Genomic DNA, 21,316 nt, shown 5'->3' on the forward strand with positions numbered 1-21,316 from the left:
CGCTAAATTTAGTGGGGCAAATCGACGTCACCTGACCTCACGTGACGTGACCTATACGACTATTTATGCTTTTCAACGCACTAACTGTAATTTTGACCACTCAGTTTCCCCGCTAAATTTAGCGGGAAAAATATGTCACGCGACACACCAATTTTCTCACCAATTTCTTATAATGCATCTCATGTATTATTGAGCTTTGAAGAAAAATGGTTGCTACCAATGTATTAATTTTTTTTAAGCTGGAAGGTGATTTACTTTTTTTAAAAATATTCATTAGGTTTTATGTAGACTATCATGCAGTCATGCGAAAAAGCCTGAATATACAAACACGAAAAAGTGATGGGGTCCTGTCTGCATTTTTCTTCCGTGCTGCAATCACCTTTCTAGAAAGCAAATGAAAATGGAAATGGTTAACGCACGTAAAATAATAAAACACACTACAATGACCGACTGAATTAAATTGTGATTTCGAAGAAGTTCACAAGATATAACAAATCGGAAGGCATTCCGGAGACGAGGAAGAAAGAAAATTGAGACACTTACCATTCCCTAAAATTGTAAATGAGGCATACATTGCTTTTACTAAACTATCGACGTGCACTATTGAACGTGTGATAGGAGTGCGTTCGAAACTTTAGAGGGGGCGTTGGAATTCAAGAGGGCGCTGAAGTCGATATTGAGATCGCCCGTTTGTGGTGACAACTCAGTCTAGACGCTCTAACCATCCCAAGACATCCGAAACCACAACCATGCGCAGCTTATTTCCTTGTTAAAAAGCGTGTTCAAAAATCGCGACCCGCCCTTTTTGGGAAGAAGTTTCTGCCAAGTGAAGTGGTCGACGAAGGGCGCTCGTCGGCTACTTGCAAGCGATGGCTTCGCTCTCGCTTGCAAAAAGAAAAATAGTCTTATCCGATTGTGTACGTACCTATCAGACCCTTCAAAACGAGTTATAATAGAATCATTCGGAGTTTGCGCGTATTGTAGGGCTTTCATTGGTCCACACAATTTAGTCCGCGAGAAAAATAAAAGTCCACATATTTTTCTATTGCCCTGAGATGGAATAGGCGGTTATGTAATATAGGACTGGATACATGTTGGAACTAACACATTTTAACGAATATAAGATCAAAAACGACCTTTTTTCAAAAATGACTTCAGTGCCCCTTTAAACAGGCGTTCCGATGACAAGACAATGCCAGAACCAGTAACACATAATAAGTCCGTCGGGTGGTAGACACCTTAAATTTGAAATTATACGAACCTGACAGAAACCAGCGTCCGGCGTGACAATTCCGCCCTGAAGAATTCGGCGTTGGCAAAATGCAGAGGTCCGCCGAAGTGGAATACCTTAATTCCACCTATTTCTTTCGCCTTCAAAGTTAAAAATTAAGGAAAAAAAAGGAGAAAAAGAAACTGGAATAAGTTGGTTTCAAAAAGGAAGTGCTGAAAACAGCCAGTGACAGCGACGAACGAACATTTGTAGACATCTGAGATAATCACTGTCAGCCTAAGAAACGTAGAGTTTGGCGAGTTTTAAGCCTCTAATTATCACTTACCAGCCAATTAGATCGTGGCGTTATAAAATAGCAACGTGGAAGAAGAAATAATTAAGCCAAAAGAGCGAAGATAATGAGCCTCGGCCTGAATTTATTAAATGGTCAGTGTGTATAGTTACACTGCTTCATATTAAAATATTTTTGAAATAGCTGATTTTTTTTTAGGGTTCTAGTAAGCCAATGTTATCTTTTGAAGGTACAGGATGGACGTAGATTCACTCCACTTTAATCTTTGTGAATATAACGTTGACTGACAACGTCGAATCGCATCCAAAATAAAGGCATAAAACTCTTTTTTTTTTATCGCGTAGTAACCAGACCTATAGAATGTTTTCAGAGTGTTTCTTACCACTCCATACTTCTTGAGGGGTACATAGTAATCCGTGTTGGGGATGTGGCCCAGGAGACAGGTCTTAGGCCTAGAGTAGTCGAAGAAACGTTTTTTAGTGTTATATTTCCTCGCTTTTGCAGTCAGTGCATTGATTTTGTAGTTTAGAGTTAAATCTGAACATAAATATACACGGAGTTCCCAAGAGAAGAGAACCGCATTTTTCGGGTCGGGAAAATAAACTGTGCTTTGCAGAAAGCTCAAACTCCGTGAGAACGTCACGCTAATGGTTCGGATAGAACGCGAAAGTTTGAGAACATAATGTTACTTAGATTAAAAAAAAAAAAAAAAGAAATATCGAGGAAAGCAAAATTTCTATACGAACCTACGTCCACCTAAGCATACTTGTGTCATAACGAGAAATGTCATTGTGGGCGCCTGTAGCCTGTATTTCAGTTACACAGAACTTGTAAGTAAGAAATAAAACAATATCCCCTTTCTTACTGACACGTGGATTCCAATGATATAAATCCCCCAAACGTCCACAATGTCGAGTTCTGTTCTGATTATACTAGGCTTAGGTGGACGTCGGCTCATAAAGAAATTATTTATTTTTCTCAGTTATCCGATTATCCAGGTAGCGTCTCGCTCCCAAATTTTCGCGTACTATCCCAACTGCTAGCATCACATTTTCACGGAGTTTGATGTTTCTGCGATGCGTAGTTTATTTAACCGGGCCAAACAACATGATTCTTGTTTCTCGGGAACTTAGTGTATTTTGAGATGGTGTCCGATAATGATGCTATCTTCGCTGAGAAAGCAAGATACGCAGGGCGTGTGTTATTTAATTCACACATTTTGCATCGTGATTTATTTTCTGGTTTTCTTATCGGACAATGACCGAGTCCCATTGTCTGCGGAGAGATAAGAAGGTGCTTATGATTGGTTACACCTTGCGTTTCGTATAGACGCTTTCAGCGAGTCAGTTACTCGAGCTGCCACCAGTCGGCGCGCCCTTCGCGCGCTTTCCGGGCCGCCATAGCCGACCTTCATTTTCTCGCTGTTGCTCCGCGTTGTGTGCTGCCGGAGCTTCGTTTTCGTGTTCTTTTACGTTCCGCGTTAACATCTTGTATTTTCAATAGGTCTTTTCGATATTTAGGATTTTCATTTCATATTTATATTTTGAGATAGCTCTTGTATTTTCTTATTTATGGTATGGAATCGGGCAGCGAATGGGTCGACGATACAAGATTATGAGGCTTCAATGACCATGTAAGTTCATCCGATTCTTACGTTTTTGTCGCTAATAAAGGGCAACCAACACTATTGCGACATATGTAAATTGCAACTCACGCAGTAAGGCTATCACAGTCGGGCTTTTCGCTGCATGTACGCGCTTGTTTCCGTAAAGCCGACCCGCATGTAAGCGATTTAACGTGCGACGAGACAAGCGACGGAGATTTCTCACCGTCCGCCCGTCGCATCGCTCGGTTTTGGGATTTCTAGAAAACGTCGCTCACCGTCTTGACCACTTGCTCCGTCGCTTTTATGCGGTTTGCCTCGTCGCGCAACTGACTGAGCGACAACGAGGCGGGTCGCCGTCGCTTATCTGGTTGCTCGCCAAATCGCTAACATGCGGTTTATACTCAATTAATTTCCATGCACACAGCATTGAACCATTGGCGCCTCGATATTAAGTATAAACCGCATGCAAGCGATTCGGCGAGCAACGAGACGAGCCACAGTGACCCGCTTCGCTGTCGATCGGCCAGTCGCGCGACGAGGCAAACCGCATGGAAGCGACGGGAGCAAGCGACCAAGACGGTGAGCGACGTTTTCTAGAAACTTAAAAAACCGAGCAATGCAACAGGCGAGAGTGAGAAATCTTCGTCGCTGACTCTCGTCGTTGTCGCCGTCGCTCGTCTCGTCGCACGCAAAATCGCTTACATGCGGGTCGGCTTTACGGAAGCGAGCGCGCACATTCAGGGAGAAGCACGACTGGATCGCCTTACTGCGCCAGTTCGAATTTGCATATGTCGCAATGGTGTTGACTGCCCTTTATTAGCGAGAAAAATGTTGGAATGGGATGAACACATGGTCTCTGAAGCCATATTCTTGTATCGTCGATCCATTCGCTGTCCGATTCCATTTCATTAATAAGAAAATACAAGAGCTATATTGAAATATAGATATCAAATGAATAAATGAAAGCCCGAAATATCGAAAAGACATAAAGAAAACACACGATTTCAACGCGGACCGTAAAAGAACGCGAAAACAAAGCTCCGGTGCAGCACATAACCCGGAGGAACGGCGAAAAACTGAAGGGCGGCTATGGCGGCAGGGTCACGTGACGTCAAGATGGCGGCGCCCATGAATTGTTGCCTGAAAGGGTCTATAGTTTTCAGTGACCGTAACTGATTAAAAAATATACCGGGTGTTTTTTTTTTTATTCTTGCAGATTTGTTTTAAAGAAAACCATGAAACCTACACTTACGCGGTTTGTGCGAGTGAGTTATACGCCCAGAGGGGCATTATGGGGTGGCTAATCTTTGCAACAAGTCGGAAAATTAATTAAAATTCACTAATTAGCTTTTTAATTAGTGAAAATAGACATATGGTTCCAATTAGAAACTTACTGAGCGTTATCGAAAACCACTAAATCAGTCATTTTCAGAAAGACAGTTAGCGCGTGAGAAGCGTAGTAGTGCACTAAGGTTATTACTTGTGGAGCAGGTACAAGGCTGTGGTTTCGGTAAGGCGCCCGCGCAATTTCTCCGTCTCTTATCTAGCCCCAGCCTTGTACCTGCTCCACGAGTGGTAGCTTCAGCGCACTACTGCGCTTCTCACGTGCTTAAACTCTTTTTAAATTTACTGATTTAAGGGTTTTGGACGAAGCTCAGCAAGTTTCTAATTCGAACCACATGTTTATTTTCACTCATTAAAATGTTAATCAGTGAATTTTAATTAATTAGCCGACTTATCGCAAAGATTAGCCACCTAAATAATGTCCCCCTGGGCGTATAACTCACTCGCACAAACCGCATAAGGTTAGCTTTCATGGCTTTTTCAAAAAGAAATCTGTAACGAAAAAAAAAAAAAAAAAAACCACCCGGTATATACGGTGCATTTGATGCATTGTTGCATCAAAAAACCGATTTAAGTCAATTTCGCCTACATTTGTTTTACCTCCGTCTATTTTTATTGCAGAAAAACAATTATAATGAAAAAAATATTTTTTTTTCTTCTGCACCTTTTTTGCGTGAAATATTAAACAGTTGATGGATATAAGATTTAGGCACCAAACTTCATGATACAACCAAATCTGATTTTTGAATGGCTTTGCAGTGAGACAATGGTCTGGCTTTAAAGTAGCGCGCATCCTCTACACGGTAAAGGTAGTTTATTGCGGCAAACATAGCCCATAAAGGGTGTAGCTAATAAGTACCATTGACGTTTTAGAGCAAACCAGAGCCAGTCGAAAAAACTTACCGGAAGAACAGATCAAACCTGGTACCTAACAGGCATTTGTAATTTTATAACATGCGCACGACGGCTACCTCCTACTTGCTTTGTCTAATCAACTCATACTGGATGGGGTAGCTTCTGTGCTAAATAAGAAAAGATTACGATTGATGGAAGTTAAAAAAAACCTTTTGGTATAGATGCCGTCAAGCTAACTGTTGCTTCAACTGAAAGCTCAATCACGTGTACAAAATGTGAATTCGTCCCATGCAGGCTCGCAGAAAAAAGTCATGGGAAGACTTGCAGCGTCCTCTAGCGAAGCTGCAAAGTGTTTTGAGAAATAGGTGTAGAGAACCGGCTGTAGCAGACGACGGAGGCGACGGAGTGTACGTAGGTAAACGGGCGAAAGTGGGAAAATAACTGTACTGACCCTTCTATCGTTTGCGGCCCAGTATCACATGATTAATTCCGCAGAAACTATCAGGAGTGTACTGCGGGTTCCCACTGTTCACTTCGAGTATCGCCCCCGCCTTTCTGGTATTTTTGAAATTTTTTTTTCGCTGTTGGGCAACATCTTAACGCTCGGGTGTATCCTAATATGAAGCAATCGAGTGAAGGCCTGAAATTACGTACTTAAACACGCGAATACCATGAATGCTGACTGCGGTGAAACTCGCCTTTGAATTTTGTAGACAAGTGTGAGTAGTGAGAAGACCACCCCGATAACCAGGCCCAGCTGAACTTCGAGGATGATAGTTGAGAAAAATGTCACCAGCCACACGTACTGTGCAAGAGACAGGGCACAATGTAAAAATCTGTCAAAATAAATAGTGAATGAACTAGATAATGCAACACTCATACACGTAACCTTCCGCGTATGAAATTGGAAAATTGTCAGCCTAGGGGCCACCGAAGGTTGAAATTTCAATTTTGGATGTGCACATCATGTGGAAGACATTATGCAGATTGTCACAGACGCATAAAACACTAACACAGAAACAAATTGGGGTGATCGCTCCTCCCCCATACATTTTTTAAAGACGACTGAAACCCCCCACCCCCATCCTCCCCTTTTATAAAACAAACCTACTGACGTCGAGTTGAGCTTACTACTGACGTCGAGTTGTTTAGTCTCTTTTAAAATGCTGAATAAATGCGAAATACTGATGAGCACTCGCTAGGGTGTTGTCTTATTAGATTTCTTTTCTTCTTGCTGTTCATTCCGTCTATGTGTAATCCACATGAAGCCTTCGAACTGTTTCGGACGACAATAACGTATAAATTGATTTATTGACTTATTTGTGTACAACTGGGTTTTAGCAGGAAATAAAGGGTTAAACGAGAAAAATATGTATCGGTACAATAGTGACAAAACGTACAGGGATTAGAAAGGAATAAGGATAAAAACATTGCTGAACTAGAACTACACTGTATAAAAAAAGGACCCTCCACGGAGCGAAATTATTCTAAAGGGGAACACATGTATTGCTATTAATGGCAAATATATTTAAGCAAACTTACTCCATCGATTTTAGAAAACTTCCAGAAATTAATGAAATCCCGGACTTGCATAAACACTTTTTTCAGAGACACAAAGATGATTGCAGCCAGAACCGCCTAAAGAGGAAGGACGGAAGGACAAGATATATTATTTGTAAATTAACATTTGCCAGGTCAAACAGCGACTTCACAGGTTTGAACAAAGAACACGCATAGATTACTAAAACTACCCTTTTAGCTAGAAATGTATGAAGTGAACAGTAGAAACAGAGGTGATTCTCTCGTTTTGATGAAGACATTTGCTTTTTTATTTAAGCTTTATCGTAGAAAGCAAACGGCAAGTGTTGATTGGGTAATAGAGTAAAAAAAGTGTCTTACCACTGGCAGTTTCTCTAAGTAGCTCCCAAGATACAAAAGTACAATGGCAATCAAAGCGGAGTTGATGAGGCTGACGAGCTGAAAAGACAACAAAAAGGTAAGCAATATGGTGGAGGGCTTTTGACACCATGTTTCAGATGCAACTTTAAAACCTGAATTGCTATATTTACGTTGCCTACTGTGTTTTAATAAAGCAATGATCAGACCAAAACATTATACGCGAAAGCCTCACCTGAGTTCTACCGCCCACGTTGTCTTGAATTGAACTGCGTGGCACGGACGCACCAGATGGTATACAGCCGAAGAAGGAGCCGAAGAGATTAGACATCCCCAGTGCCAGAAATTCCTACGACATTCAGACAGTAAAATAACGCTAAGAGACGACGTATTGAATGAAGATACTTAGACGTTACCCTGCGGAAAGGTTCCTAGGAGTGCGAGGAAAAACAAGAATTCTGGAATACCTTAAAATTCACAAGAGTAATACAGAAGGTTCTGAGAATGGGCAATGATCCAGGTATATCACCGTTTAGGCTTCATATCACTAACGGATTACACCAATCACGTGGCTCCACTACAGCGATAAATTAACGACACCCCATTTATTGATGAAGAGTTAAAATAAAAGCATTCAAATATACCAAAAATATGGTGCTGTACAAGAAATCTTCTTTCAAAGGGTTAAAAGTTTCAGATATCTAAGCTGGAATTACTAACGGTCAATAACGGCGGCTTAGCTTGATTCAAGCATATGGCTGTTTTTATTTGACACTTCGCGGTGGATGAATTTGTGGAGGACCCTATTCGTCACCTGGACAAACCTTTAATTGGTAGTTTGTTTTTCTTTGAAATAATATATTGGCACGAAATAAATATTCTAAGTGTTATACTGTTAATTCGTTGTCATAACATTGCTAGGGGTTAATCCTGTACCACACCTTAATTGATGCTAAGCACATCCTATGGATAACATTGTTGATATCTGGGGAAATTTGCCAACAAACCTATTTTCTTGAAATTATAGTAAAATTAGTTGAAAACCAAATATTTCTTTACGGAGTATTATGTTATTTTCCCCCAATACGTGTCATTGTATTGTCACTAAAAATGGTATTTACGTTGAAGGCACTGCATACATGCCTTGCTGTGCAGCCTGCTTAGAAGAGCCAAAGGGAAGCGAGGGAAACTAAGGAAACCTAAGCAGAACCATCGATATATGATACTCTACTCTACGAATGTCTTAAACCCCGGGATGGCATATTTCAAAATGTCCATGGCCCAAACGTTTGCTACGATTCATATAAGAGACGATTGAGGTTGAGACGAAGGATATGGGAAGGCGTAATCATGTTGATAGATGACCAGAACGTTGCACCTGCTTATGGTACCGGTACGTATAATAGCCACCAAATATTTTTTTCAGAATCGCCCATTTAGTCGCTTTGATAATTTGGGGCTCATCATTGTTCTCCTGCTTACGGACACTAAATATGCAGGTGCGACAAACCTGAGATATGAAGCGAAAAACTGAAGGCGACTATGAATTGACTTCACCTGGTTGGGCGCAATCTCGTCACCATGACGCCTAGCAAAGATGCGACCCAAAGACACAGTTATGGCGAAGCTGACCAAGGCGATTGTCAGGGCAGATACAGCAACCTTGGACACCAAATCAACTCGGAGGTCAGGCACCGCCGGCGTAGGGAAACTGTGAGAGAAAAACAAAATACACAAAATGTCCACTCAAAACATGAAGGCACTCGGAGCATTGTCACAGATAGCATAACGAACGTAGGGCGTGGCGAGTTCTGCGCAACTTATCATCGCTTTGCAACCAACAAGATTTGGCATTAGACAATAAGAACGCCAGGGGACGAATCATGAGATAAGAAGTGTGAACATAATGGGCCACATCCTACAATTTTGAAGCTGACAGTGACTGTAATAGCAAGAAGATTCAAGGGAACCTACAGAAAGCCTTAGAGTTGAAGTCATCCCGAGGACCCTACGATGTTTGTTATAGAGCAGAACGGTAACCGTGGACGTCATAAAAGATTCAGGGCGCTTTAATACTCACCTGCCCACATGCTATATTCCTTAAAATAGGGGGTGCTCTAGTGTCGAGCCTATACACACAGCAGCTGCAAACAGACACACGAAAAGATGGGGTTGTTATGCTTGAGCGTGACTCCACACCTGGAGCCGAGCATTAAATTGCTAAAAAGTGTATTAGGTGAAGTTTTAAACCGTGGGCATAAGATTGAACATCGCTTTGACACAGCAGGACATTCAGACCGTGTTACGGGTATCGGCGGACGACTCCCTTAAAGGAACTTCGCAGCTTAAGTGAATACAAAAGTTACTCTAATCTCCCGAATGAAAGTGACTGAGACAAAATATGTTTTTTTTTGTTTTATCTTGTAAAAATGGGGAAACAAACTTGTGCAGGTTATTGTTTAAATAGTCCTTATATCAGTATATATTCGTATAACTATATCAATGTGTGAAGCAGTTTAAAACACCCAGGGCCACAATCGTGTATGAATCACTGACAATATTGCACCTTAACTGCTGAGGCACATATGCCGTCATATTTCAGTACAGGTAATAAACAGCTGATGTTAAAGAACTATGAATACACATTTTTTTAAATATGTGGTGTCACTCAATTTTAAGCGGACTCACACATCAGGAATGTCGTCAATGACATCAAATCCTTTATCTTCTAGGTTGAGGTAGCGAGAAAGGAGTGTTCCTGCGATTACCTGCAGAGAGAAAGAAAGGCGCATTCACATTGTCTCACCATAAAACACTAGGTACAAGCTTATGTTTTACAAAAATTTATAGTTAATGTTATGATGTAATTAAAAGCAAACCTTCGGCTGTAAGTGTCAAACTGGATCTAACAACTTTGCAGTGGTTGCAGGTTCGTACAAAGGTGTCCAGTGATGTTCTTTAGTTATCAACAAGCAAATATAATATCTTGCGGCTGCGATATCAACCCAAGTAGTTGACCAAATTTCTTCGGATAAGGTAACGAACTTTCGTGTTTTCGAAGCCTTTTTTTATGTATATTAATGCGCGCAGATAGGTGAAACAGATGCTAAGCCGCTAAAATTTCATGAACAATTTAATAAATATAATTTTTCGGTGCCACTTCATTTGTAGGTACTGAGATAGATACGAACGTAGACACTTATGAGAATGTGGTATATCAGGTGCGATCGGAGAAGTTTAAGCAATCAAACGGAGCCAACTCCGTACCCGCTTGATGGAGTTACATGCACATCCACAATTCTGTTTTGCTCCACCGTTCTCGTATTTAAGTGATTATTTTTTTATTGATATCGTGTGTTTTAATCGGGTGAAGCGAAATGCCGCCTGCAATAGTTCAACCCTAGCGAAAAAATAAAAGCTTGACGCAAGTTCTTGTAAACGAAACACCACCATTACCGCTTAGACCAACCATATGCGGGTTACCCCTGCATCTATATAAGCGCAAAAAACAGTATCGGTACACTGCGCACCAGACCTGAAAATGGAATATCTTGTAGTTGCCAATTTCATGTATTTCCGATTAAGCCGATGTTTCCGTAACACAATGTTTATTAAGATTGTTCAGTTTTTGTTGGGCAACTTGTGATGGTACACTACAGTCATTCAAAACAACGTGCATAAACCTGCTGATGTATAATATGACCAGCTAGATTTAAAAAAAAAAATGTAAGGCCAGAAAACAGGTAAGTAAAAAAGTAACGAAATAAATAATAAAAAGTATGCTTACATTAAGAGCCAGCAAATTAGGAATCAATGTTAACAACATTTTACAACTGCCCAAGAGAATTTAGAATGTATATGCAGACTTTTGAAACAAAACGTAGCGCAACCAGTTGAAGGAGATGGTAAGGAGGTATCCCCCTTACCGGAGACCCCTTTTTGTGCATCAATCACGTAGTTTTTTGGGCGAGTCGGAGATTAGCCTCCAAGTCAAAATTCGCCCAAAAGGAGATTTACCCTGTCTCCCGCCCATAACCTGAACTTCGCTATGTGAAACTAGTGAAAAAGAGTATAGTTAAACATCCCTCTATGCAGATTACGCTGTTTCAGAAGCTATTGCAAAAATACATAATTTTATTAGCGGTGGTATTAGTGGTCACGACTAGTGCTGCTATGCAGGAACAAGGCTTACCAAGATCATCTCAGTTGGAATGGGCATCCTGATTTTGCGCTCAACGAAAGGGTCAACCGCCAGCTTGATAAGGAGCAGCAGAAAAACGCAGCTGGAGGACAGGCCCAAGGTGGGGAGGTGCGTCGTGTTTATCTTCCCAAAGAAAGAGATGTAAATCTAAAAAAAAGAGAAAAAAAAGAGCGCCCATTATTGTTTTTGTTTCCGGTCAAAGCTTGATTTGACCCAATATTGGACGTCCTACATGCGTCAATCAATATAAGCTGAAACACAATTGCTCTTCTAGAAAGAGAGAGAAATTGTTGTTTAATGAGAGGTCGTTTTTGACCTATATCGCTAAATGAACCCTATACAGAATCTTACGAGACGTATCAGACAATATTTTATTGGGAATCGATTACTGATTGATCATAGATTAATCGCAGATAAATCACGAATAAACCACTGACATATCACGGATAAACTACAGATCAGCCAGAAACCAGTCATATCTAACAGCAGCTTTCGAAGATCCAATCAACGAGTGTTGCACATTATGCATGAAGTAACCACCCCTCCCCCCCTCCCCCATCAAAAAAAAAAAAAAAAAAATCTTTGCGGTTTTGACATTGGGGAGTTATTCTTGCAATGGCATCGATGCACGATTGCGCTTCCTCAACGTCGTATGCAGACAAAAATTAAATCATACAATTGAATTCCATTTTCCAGAAGCTTAAGATATGCGTTTTCAATTGGTATTCGTACGGCTCACCCGAATGAGCATAAACGGTCCGGAGAAGTTTCCCACGTCGAACCCGAAAAGGCTTCCCAGCTGACTAGAGCCAATGTGGACCGACACTCCCGCCGTGAAGCCGCTCACGAACTGCTCCGAGAGGAAGACGCTCAATCCGCCCAGGTTCAGAATGCCGAAGAACAGCTGCAAGACGCAAGACGACACACAAGAACACCATGGACACAAGACGATTTATTTCTTATTAAACGAAGAATAAAGTATGGTAGAGAACGCATACATTGTAGTGATGAACATGATAGATTGTGGTAACCGAAGTTTCGGTTTCGGTATCAGCTGATGTTTAAATTACGATTGCACAAATAATATTCTACATTTCGCGAATCCGAAGACGTAGAGCTGTTTAGTGGTGCTTTGTGAAATGGAATCACATGTAAGCCCAAATTTTTCGGAATTGAGCGGAGTTGCCCTTTAAATATGATTGCAGGGCCCCTTTAAAGGGCCCTAAATTCAAGACAAAAGCCCATTTTTAGCCCAAAATTTGTACTGCCTCAGTTTTCTGTCATATCCTGTTCTATATAATTATTTGCAAACCTGGAAGATGCCAGCGAAGAACATGAGGGTTGCCGCCACGTTGGCCGCTCCGTACTCCAAGCCGTACTGACCTACCACGGTCCCGGTCATCATGCAGACGACGGCGAAGGCCCCTAGTCAAAGGTACAGATGAACGACCATACTTGCACCATTGGCAAAAGAAAACGCAAAATACAATGGCATTGTATCACCCCTGAGAAGGGTAATCCGCATAAAAACAACTACATGAAATCAGAACAGTGGCTTTTTAAACGGAGATGAAATGCCATTACTTTTACATTGCCTACTAGTTACATATTTATGAATTTTAATTTCACATATCGTGCATTACGTTCATTTAGGGCAGTCGGTATAGGGTGTGCGATGTGGTGTGATGGCCACATCTTGTTCTGGAAAATGGCACTACCAATGGTTAACTAACTGTGTCATGAAATAGGTGAAACAGTAAACGTAAGGTAGTCGCAGAAGTAGTCGACGTCAGCTCCGCCTGCACAACTTGGAGTGGCAGCACTGTTAAAGTACGGTTTTACGAGCAACAAGTTCCCAAACAAAAAGCGCGACATACACTTGTGACACATTTTTAGAGGTTATCAATAAACGCAGTAAGGAACGCTTGAGACTCGAATCATGATCCTGCTGTTTGCTATACCCGACAACTGAAAGGCCTTTACAGAACCTGAAACTGCCTCACTAATTTGTAAGGCAACAATAATATTTTTTCGAGGAGTGTTTTGAATAATGTATTAATAATTAAAGTTAAAGAAATATATCTTTAATAAAATGCACTGATAAACACAATATTATTTTAATATGGACGTTAAAAATAGAGTTGATAGAAGCTGGTACAATGTTGCTTCACATCGCCCTTTTCTACACCTTTTTTAGATCCCTGAACAAATGAAGAGTGCTCCAGAAAACCGCAACTGACTTCACAGTTATAAAGGGTATCTTACTCGAAATACGGGAATTGAAAGGGTGTACACGGATGTAAATCTCTAAAGCACTTTTTTACTCCCTGTAGAGATCTTTATGATTGGGAGGAGAGCGTGTTGGTTCAAGTCATGGATGAAGAAAGAATAAAACATTTAAAACAGGGACAACACAACCACATCTTTCAACTAGCAACAGACAAGTAAACTTTCAATAGCGAGCAGCCGACTATACCCAGGAGGGAAAAGGGGGAGAAGGGGAGAGAAGGGGAGATAAGAAATGCAAAGTGCAAATCGGAGAGATGGGTTTATCTCGGATTTTAGAAATTCAACTTCAGTTTTCGTCAGCAGGAGGGAAGGGTTTGACACGTTGTTTTTTTGTTTGTTTTTTTTGCTTTAGTGCATAAATTTCATCGTGTTATATTTTTGGGTGACAAATCTATGATTTGTCTTGTTTGTCGTAAATTTTTGTTGGTAGGGCTTTAGAAAAAAGAAAATAGCCTTTATAGTTTGCAATTTACAAGACATTAAAAGAAACATTGCACGCATGCGAAGGATGATTTTCTTACCGATAGAGAGCTGCTTGGAAGTGCCGAAGAGCGCGTACATGAGCATGGGAAACATGGCTGTGTAGAGACCATTCACTGCGGGAACACCAGCTAAGATGGCGTACCCAAAACCTGCGGCATAACACACAAAGGTCAGTATCTCCGGCACAATGGTGCTGCAACGTCGAGCCGTTACGAGGGTTCCTGGGTTTGATCCCATGAGCTGCCGTTGCAATCTGGGTCAACACCGTACCCGCGTAAGATCGTGTATTGCTGCTGCATGATTATCGTTAAAGAGCCCAGGCTAGCATTCGTACTGCACCGGCAGAATTGGTCACGTAAGACGCTGATCAATTCATTTATTACTAACTTCTAGTTGCCTAAACGTTTATAGAACAAATTTCCCTTTTCATTTAACATAAATATTAAAAGATTACTAAGCAACATTGGTGATAATCGTAGTGTTGTGTGTATGTGTGTGCTTAGAAAACCGGAAATGAATCTGCACCAGCGGGTGACGTCTTCGCTGTAGATGATAAATTTAGCCAGTGTAGTACGACTGCTTGCCTTTAACGTGAACCATGCTTTTGCGATCTGGTTCACCACCGTACCGGTATAAGATCATGCATGGTTGCTGCGTGATGCACGTTAAAGGCGTGAACCACACAGTAGTGATACAAAAACAAACGCCGGTGCGATACTCATCCAGATCGAAACGGGCAGGGGTAGAGATGAAGCCCAGGATCCCTGGGTTTTGCGGCGCGAGCTTTCGGTACACGTGCTTCGAGCTGCGCTGCGTTACTTAACACACTCGGTCACTAGTTCCCCAGACATTGACCGTCGCCATATTTGGGCATCGCCACTAGCGCGTGGTGTGGGATTGGACCCGATTCCACGCAGAACGCTGACGCAATATTCGTACCCATGAGATGCTCCGAGTAGGGTCGAGGTTAATTGGCGCCGCAGCTGTACCAGGTAGCGCACAATATAGAAAGGTGGTAATTTGTCCTGATTTTCCACTGTTTTTCATTTTCTTATCATTCTCTATTCTTTCTTTCTCTGTACAGGCTGTAAAATATGTACGCGCGCAAAAACTTTTTTTATATTTTTTTTTTTTTTAATTTTGATCGAGTGTCTGCCGAGCACCCCACTTCCGTCCGAGCGTTACAGCCAGTGGGTAGCGTGTGTGCACCCGAGTCTCCGTACAAACACAGCGACGACTCCGTCGCAAAAGGCAAAATTTAAGCTTGAGGACATCCGCACCTAAGAGGCCCTGGACGCACTCTGCATATCGTGCAAGGTCCTGGCAACGGCAGCGCGCACTTCTGAGACTGTCCCTTCTCCACTTCACAAAGGGAGATCACAATCAATGCCCCGCCCGATAATGAAAAGCCAGCGTGTTTCAGAAAGTGGGCTGATGGTTTCGATGGTGCGGTAGGAACACCGAACCATCGAAAGGCAATTCTCGACTCTCTCGTCGGCTATATCAAGTCGGCGGGCACCTTTCATCTCAACAATTTTTTCATCACCCCCCCCCCCCCCCCCCCCCTTGTTCCTTACAGGCATCCCCACACTCTCAGTTTATATCAATCAAGCGCAGAGAGGTCGACCATTTTCCTTTTTCAATAAAACATTTTCTGACTGATCGACATATTTTTAACTGCATCATGTTTTATGCTGAGTTTTTTCTTTTTTTTTTTGTTCCCTGGAAAGTTGTCTGATATTTGCCAGACATCGAAATTCGTCTGACGTCTGGCAGACACCAGACAGAATCTATCGCTCGTTTTCTTCACTCCTAAGACAATTTACTGGATTAACGACTTCGCTTAATTTATATAGAGAGGTTTGGAAACCCAAAGGAAATTATGAAACCATATGCTAAAACTTGAATGGTTTTTGCACATTCATGAAGGCTATATTGCCCCTATAGAACGGGGCAAAGAATATAATGGCCCGTTTACACACTTGCGACTCCTTAGAGCCGAGTGCCCTTAAAACTTCTTAAAATCTCTAACAACGAGAGAACGCCCTGGCACGCTGGCGCCATCTAGCCGTTACCCTGGAGGTGCATTTCACTAGAGTGAGCGTTTTGCGGCATTTGCTAGGTCAAATGTGCATATTGCATATGGAAATTGGTCATTTATAACATTGGTAAAAGTTTTTTCAAGCCAAGGAAGAAAGGATGATGCTCGAAAGAAATGGGAAATAAGTATACGAAACCACCAAGCATTCCACTGTTCCCCGATAGACGGCGCCATTGTGCTCTTTCATATAGAGTAACTGTATATGCTCCTCTACTCTCATCGTAAGAGATTTTAGCTAGGGGTGTCGTGAACTTTTGTCGAACCGAATTTTTAGGTCAAACTTTCGGGGTTCGACGGGGTCGAACCGGTTCGACAAACCTTCGAAACTTTTCATCAGATTCGACCGGTTCGACTTTGTGGACAGTGTGGCCAGACCTTAATACAAGCATGTCTAGGTTTGGAGATTTTTTTTTATACAAAGGGTTTTTTTACTTTATGAAGGGTTGCAATTAAAAGAAACCGAATCTAATCAGTAAAGAAGTTGATAACATAATTTGTTTTGTACCGTATTAACTGAACTAACCAATCAGTGGTGCCCTTAATTCATCCCTTAGCCATCACCATCCAATCCGAAGCCAACTGGCCAGCCTGTCGCGCATGCGCACACGAGTCGAACCTCAATACAAGGTTCGTTGAAATTTCCACTAAAAGTTCGAAAAAGTCGACCCTGGTCGAACTCGAACCTCGGCCGGTTCGCGACACCCCTAATTTTAGCAGGTTTAAAGGCACTGGGTCCTAAGGGGTTGCCAGTTTGTGAACAGACCTTAAAAAGTTAAAAATCACTTCCAAAATAGAAAAGGTTCAGGTATCATCGTGTTCAGAGGCACCGCTTTGTATAATTGTGTTTATTTTAAATAGAGTTTCACCGCATCCAGAAACACGCAATTTCTAAGTTCAAAGGCGGAGTTATTTTTATCGAAAACAAAGTGAAAAAATAACCAAAATTGCAAAAGTATGGTAGTTTAACATACCTTGCGGTTTTTATTAAGTCGTAAATTTATTATTTCACAAAAAAAAAAAAAAAACACGAGTACAAGAAAGCATTCGAAAGAAATTTAGTAAGTTTAGTTTGCTTCCAGTGTGTAAAATTAAAACAAAAAGATATAAAGCATTTTCAAAATTTGGAATTCCAAGCTGTAGTAAATCATTCCAAGAGAACCTTCTGCGCAGTGGGCTGTGGAACGCGTTCTGAACATGCCCAGAAGTAGATTTCTGCATAACGGCATGCAAACGTCACGCATGTGCACACAGCCCGGTGACTCGGCAGTTTTTCACTTGTGTGATAAGCACGGGAAAGATGCATACATTCTGTACCTAACCAACACGTAAGCAAAACCTGTGCTCTAGAATTCCGACGGCATCACACTGAGATCGAGGGACGATTGGACACAAAGGCAGCGTCAGCATTCGCCTGGGACCCATGTCCAATCAACGCGTCGAAGAACGACGCTCGGCATTGGACTCGGGTACAATGGCTGCGTTGGTGCCATCAGACCGTAATGACGTTCCACGAAGGAAGAGAAAGATATTTTTCGATCGAAGTGGTGATCAAACGAAACGGAGGAAACTGTTAACAGGGCATGTGCACAGGTTGATTTAACCCGTAACCGACTCGACCCAAGGCCGAAACCGAAACCCTACGCACGCACTCTGAGGCACATGGAAGATGGCGACTGTGACCCCAGCGATGACGTCAGCGAGCAGGTCCCCCTTGATGCTGTAGTTACCCAGCCAGCCAATTATGGGCAAGAGATCCAAGAGACGCCTCTGGAACTGCTTGGGCTGCGATCGCTTGCGCACCGCGTCCACTAACTTCTCGCCAAACGTTGTCTTGTCCTTGGGGATGCAGTCGAATTCGCTTTCGAAGTGCGGCTGAGTGAAGACCGGCCGTCGTGTGGTGCCGTGACCGTCGGTTGATGATGGCGCGTAGTCATTCTGGTTGCCGTATATCTCCGACTCGCTGAGGCGACGTGCCATGGCGGCCGCCGCAGCTGCTACAAGAATTGACGTGTACCGGACGTTTGTAAGAACAAGAACCGTGTTAGACCTATAGTTACACTAGCGCTCTTAACTGTCTTTAAGCCAACGAGAGTTGACTTAATCGCAATTGGACGGAGTTCCACGGCAGCGCCAACTGTCATTGAGACGCTAACGATAATTGAGTTCAACTGAGCTGGCTTATACCACAGCTAACTGATGGATGTTCGCCCCAATAGAGCTAAAGATGTATGGCCAGCGCCAGCGAAGCATGTGCACTTACTATTGCGGGAAATTGAAGGAGGTATATAGAAAGTATCGCAGCAGCAAATATTGTCGGAAGAGGTACGATTCGTGTCCACAGCTGCCGCTAGAACGATCACGGCACGTCGGAGAAGCCAAATCTCGGCGAGGGTGGCCATTGTGGTGCCGGTGCCGATGAAACTTTCGTTATGCCTCCCTTGCTTGAACTCGTGTGAAACATTCTGATTATCGTTTCTTTAATCTGAAAAAAAAGTTAATCTTATCTTTAACGTTTATAACGGATAAAAATTGTCCTTGTAATTCACTGCATCACTTTAAAAAAAAAAAGTAATGGGACATCAGTTTTGGTTTCGTTTCGGTTTCAACTGTGTCCTGTGACGCGCATCTCAACCGGGTTTGTTAGGCCTATGTGCCGTAACACCGGACGACTTAGTTGAGCTCAGTGGTAGTTGGGAGGTGCCAGTCATCGTTGGCTTAGTGACAATTGAGAGCGCTTGTGTAACTAGGGTACTATTCGGCCCGCGCATGTTACTACGCATTACAGAAATTTCAAACTCCGTAATAATGGGACGATAGCGGTTGAGATAGGACGCAAAAGTGTGAAAAGTGACGTTACCTGGATCAAAAATAAAAGAGAAGGACAGAATTTATTTATGAACTGACGTCCACCTAAGCCTAATATCGTCCAAAATAGAAATTACGCTATGACCACCTGTAGCATATATTCTAAAAACAAAAGAAATTGTCAGCAGGAAAAAAAAAGTCTCTTGCTGACATGTGTTTTTCACTGACATAAATGCCACATACACACTAAACATTATGACACCCATAATCGTGTAAAAAGGGTGTAAGTTAGGAAAAACACCCTTCTTACACTTCATTTACCCGATATTTGAATATCGATGGGTGTAAAAAGGGTGTGCTGATGTTTTTCATCCCTTCCACACCCTTTTTACGACCTCGCTTATTGCGATGGCGTCTGAAATCGTGTAAAAAGGGTGTATGGGCGAATTATACGCCCGGTATTAACACGGTGTGAAAGGGGCGTTATGGTGATGCCAGTCTAATACACCCATGATTTCATATCCGTTAATGCTGATTTCTTTGCTGAAACTGTTGCTGATGTACGGCGGTATAAACATCCAGTATAATTAATCGCTACACGAAGTCGCGTATGGTTAGGAAATGATGGAGTATAGTTTTTGCAACTCCGATCGAACTCACCGTCCGACACGAGGTGAAAATTACATGTCGCGTGTGCGTCAGTTTCATCAGTTCAACTTCGATTTAAAAACAAAACATCTCCACTCGCAAAAGATTAACGAAGACGTGTCAATATACAACCCAAACAGCACACAGCATTGCGCCGATATAGGATCAAATATGAAAAATTGCGCCGTTAGCATTTTGGTCCAGCCAATATCTGTGAAAAAAAAGGATGGGTCGCGGCGACGCCATCCTGACATACCGTAGGCGATGCCGTTTTTAGTTGAGCGTCAAGATTCCCGCATGAATGGCCTATGCCGGCGAGGTATGTCTATTTCTGAACCGCCTAAAATCCGACGTTAAAAAAGAAAAGAAAAATAAGATGAAGCAAAACGGAATCTGCTTACTTTTAACCAGAGAAAGACCTCCTGCGCTGAACCACTGAACAAACTATGGGCCGTGGCGCCCTCATTTCGTGTATTACAAACTCACCTGACTGGCCCTCGCACTACTTATAGCACCTTCACTGAGATTTTATTTTTGAGTGTAGTTCTAACGAAACAATTCCGCAAGACAATCGAAAGTGCCGAATTTATGACACCCCGGCTATAGTACGCGATCCTTAGTTGACACCAAAATATCTAGCCTCCCGACGCTTTTTTTTTCCTTTTTTTTTTTTCTTTTTTCGTACGGGTGAAATTGCATCTCTTGTTTCATGCGTTCGAATTTGTTTTGTGTTATTTATTTCGTGATTTCGCGGTCGGCATCAGAGCACGCACGCCACTGCGTGAAGCAAGTCCTGACGTGTCCCATTTTGCGACCCTCCTTGGGCAGCCCAGGTGGCTTATACAAAGCCGCAGAGGGAGATTAGCTGCTTTGTCCACCCCTCTTCGACCTCGTCTTCTGATAAGCCTCCACACCTTCTTTTGTGTCTTCGTGTGGCTGTGAGCGAGTGCGAAGGCCGCTTCTAGCAAATCAGAGGGGTGGTGTGTAACACGTGACCGTTCTCCGTGGGACAGGGACGCTTGGACTATAATATGTCACGTGACTCGCTCCGACGCGCTGATGGGCTCACTGGGGCCGAAGTCTTTGCCGTATTCCAAATTACGGTGAGTGTAGGGGCCACGTAGGTCCGGTTTCTAAAAAGCTTCCGTCAGGCGTCAGTGTTCTTCTGTTTTTCGTGCGTTGCAGTCGCAGCCGTGGTTTTTCGTCTTGAACGGCCGGAATACGTTCATACTAATTTTTTGGTAATATTTGTGAATTTCGTCGGAGTCCATAGAATTATTGTGCTGTGTTTGTTGGACGCGTTTCGACAAGGAACTAACTGCTCGTCGGCGCTCGTGAGACTTCCGCTGATTGTGATCGACCGCCTTCATCCTCGACATTGTGTTTGCGTAGTTTTGTGCTGCCCTAGTCGGATTGTGCATCTATCACGACAGAGAGCTGCTCATCGGCGACGGCGAGAGTTCCGTTGAATGTGAGCAACCGCCTTCATCCTGGACGTTGTGTTTGCGAATTTTTCTGTGGTGCCCGAACCGGATTATGCAACTATCACGGATTACATGAGATCG

The 21,316-nt window shown here is 42.5% G+C and overlaps 1 protein-coding gene across 1 annotated transcript; it reads right to left on the reverse strand.

Annotated features, from left to right (window-relative positions):
- Positions 1–292: 292 nt before the first annotated feature.
- LOC115325588 (solute carrier family 26 member 6) lies at positions 293–18,275 on the reverse strand. The gene is made up of 14 exons (XM_040499431.2): positions 17,948–18,275; positions 14,236–14,346; positions 12,738–12,850; positions 12,165–12,329; positions 11,417–11,572; positions 9,913–9,992; positions 8,782–8,935; positions 7,460–7,573; positions 7,228–7,305; positions 6,871–6,966; positions 6,027–6,133; positions 1,906–1,975; positions 1,262–1,371; positions 293–383 (listed from the first exon to the last, which is right to left on the reverse strand). The coding sequence occupies exons 1-14, from the start codon at positions 18,273–18,275 to the stop codon at positions 293–295; spliced, it is 1,773 nt and encodes a 590-aa protein (XP_040355365.2).
- Between the last annotated feature and the right edge of the window lie 3,041 nt (positions 18,276–21,316).

This window comes from Ixodes scapularis, unplaced genomic scaffold (assembly GCF_016920785.2).
Source record: "Ixodes scapularis isolate PalLabHiFi unplaced genomic scaffold, ASM1692078v2 PGA_scaffold4__175_contigs__length_147842914, whole genome shotgun sequence".
Taxonomy (NCBI): Eukaryota; Metazoa; Arthropoda; class Arachnida; order Ixodida; family Ixodidae; genus Ixodes; species Ixodes scapularis.

What these genes read in the sequence shown, in the direction of transcription:
- LOC115325588 (XM_040499431.2), bottom strand. Translation starts at nt 18,275, where the DNA reads ATGGCACGTCGCCTCAGCGAGTCGGAGATATACGGCAACCAGAATGAC. An exon ending in CTTGTCTACAAAATTCAAAG is followed by an intron (nt 1,976 to 6,026) that starts GCGAGTTTCACC and finishes CGACTACTCTAG; the next exon opens with GCCTAAGACCTGTCTCCTGG. An exon ending in CGGACGCTGGTTTCTGTCAG is followed by an intron (nt 384 to 1,261) that starts GTTCGTATAATT and finishes TTTGCTTTCTAG; the next exon opens with AAAGGTGATTGCAGCACGGA.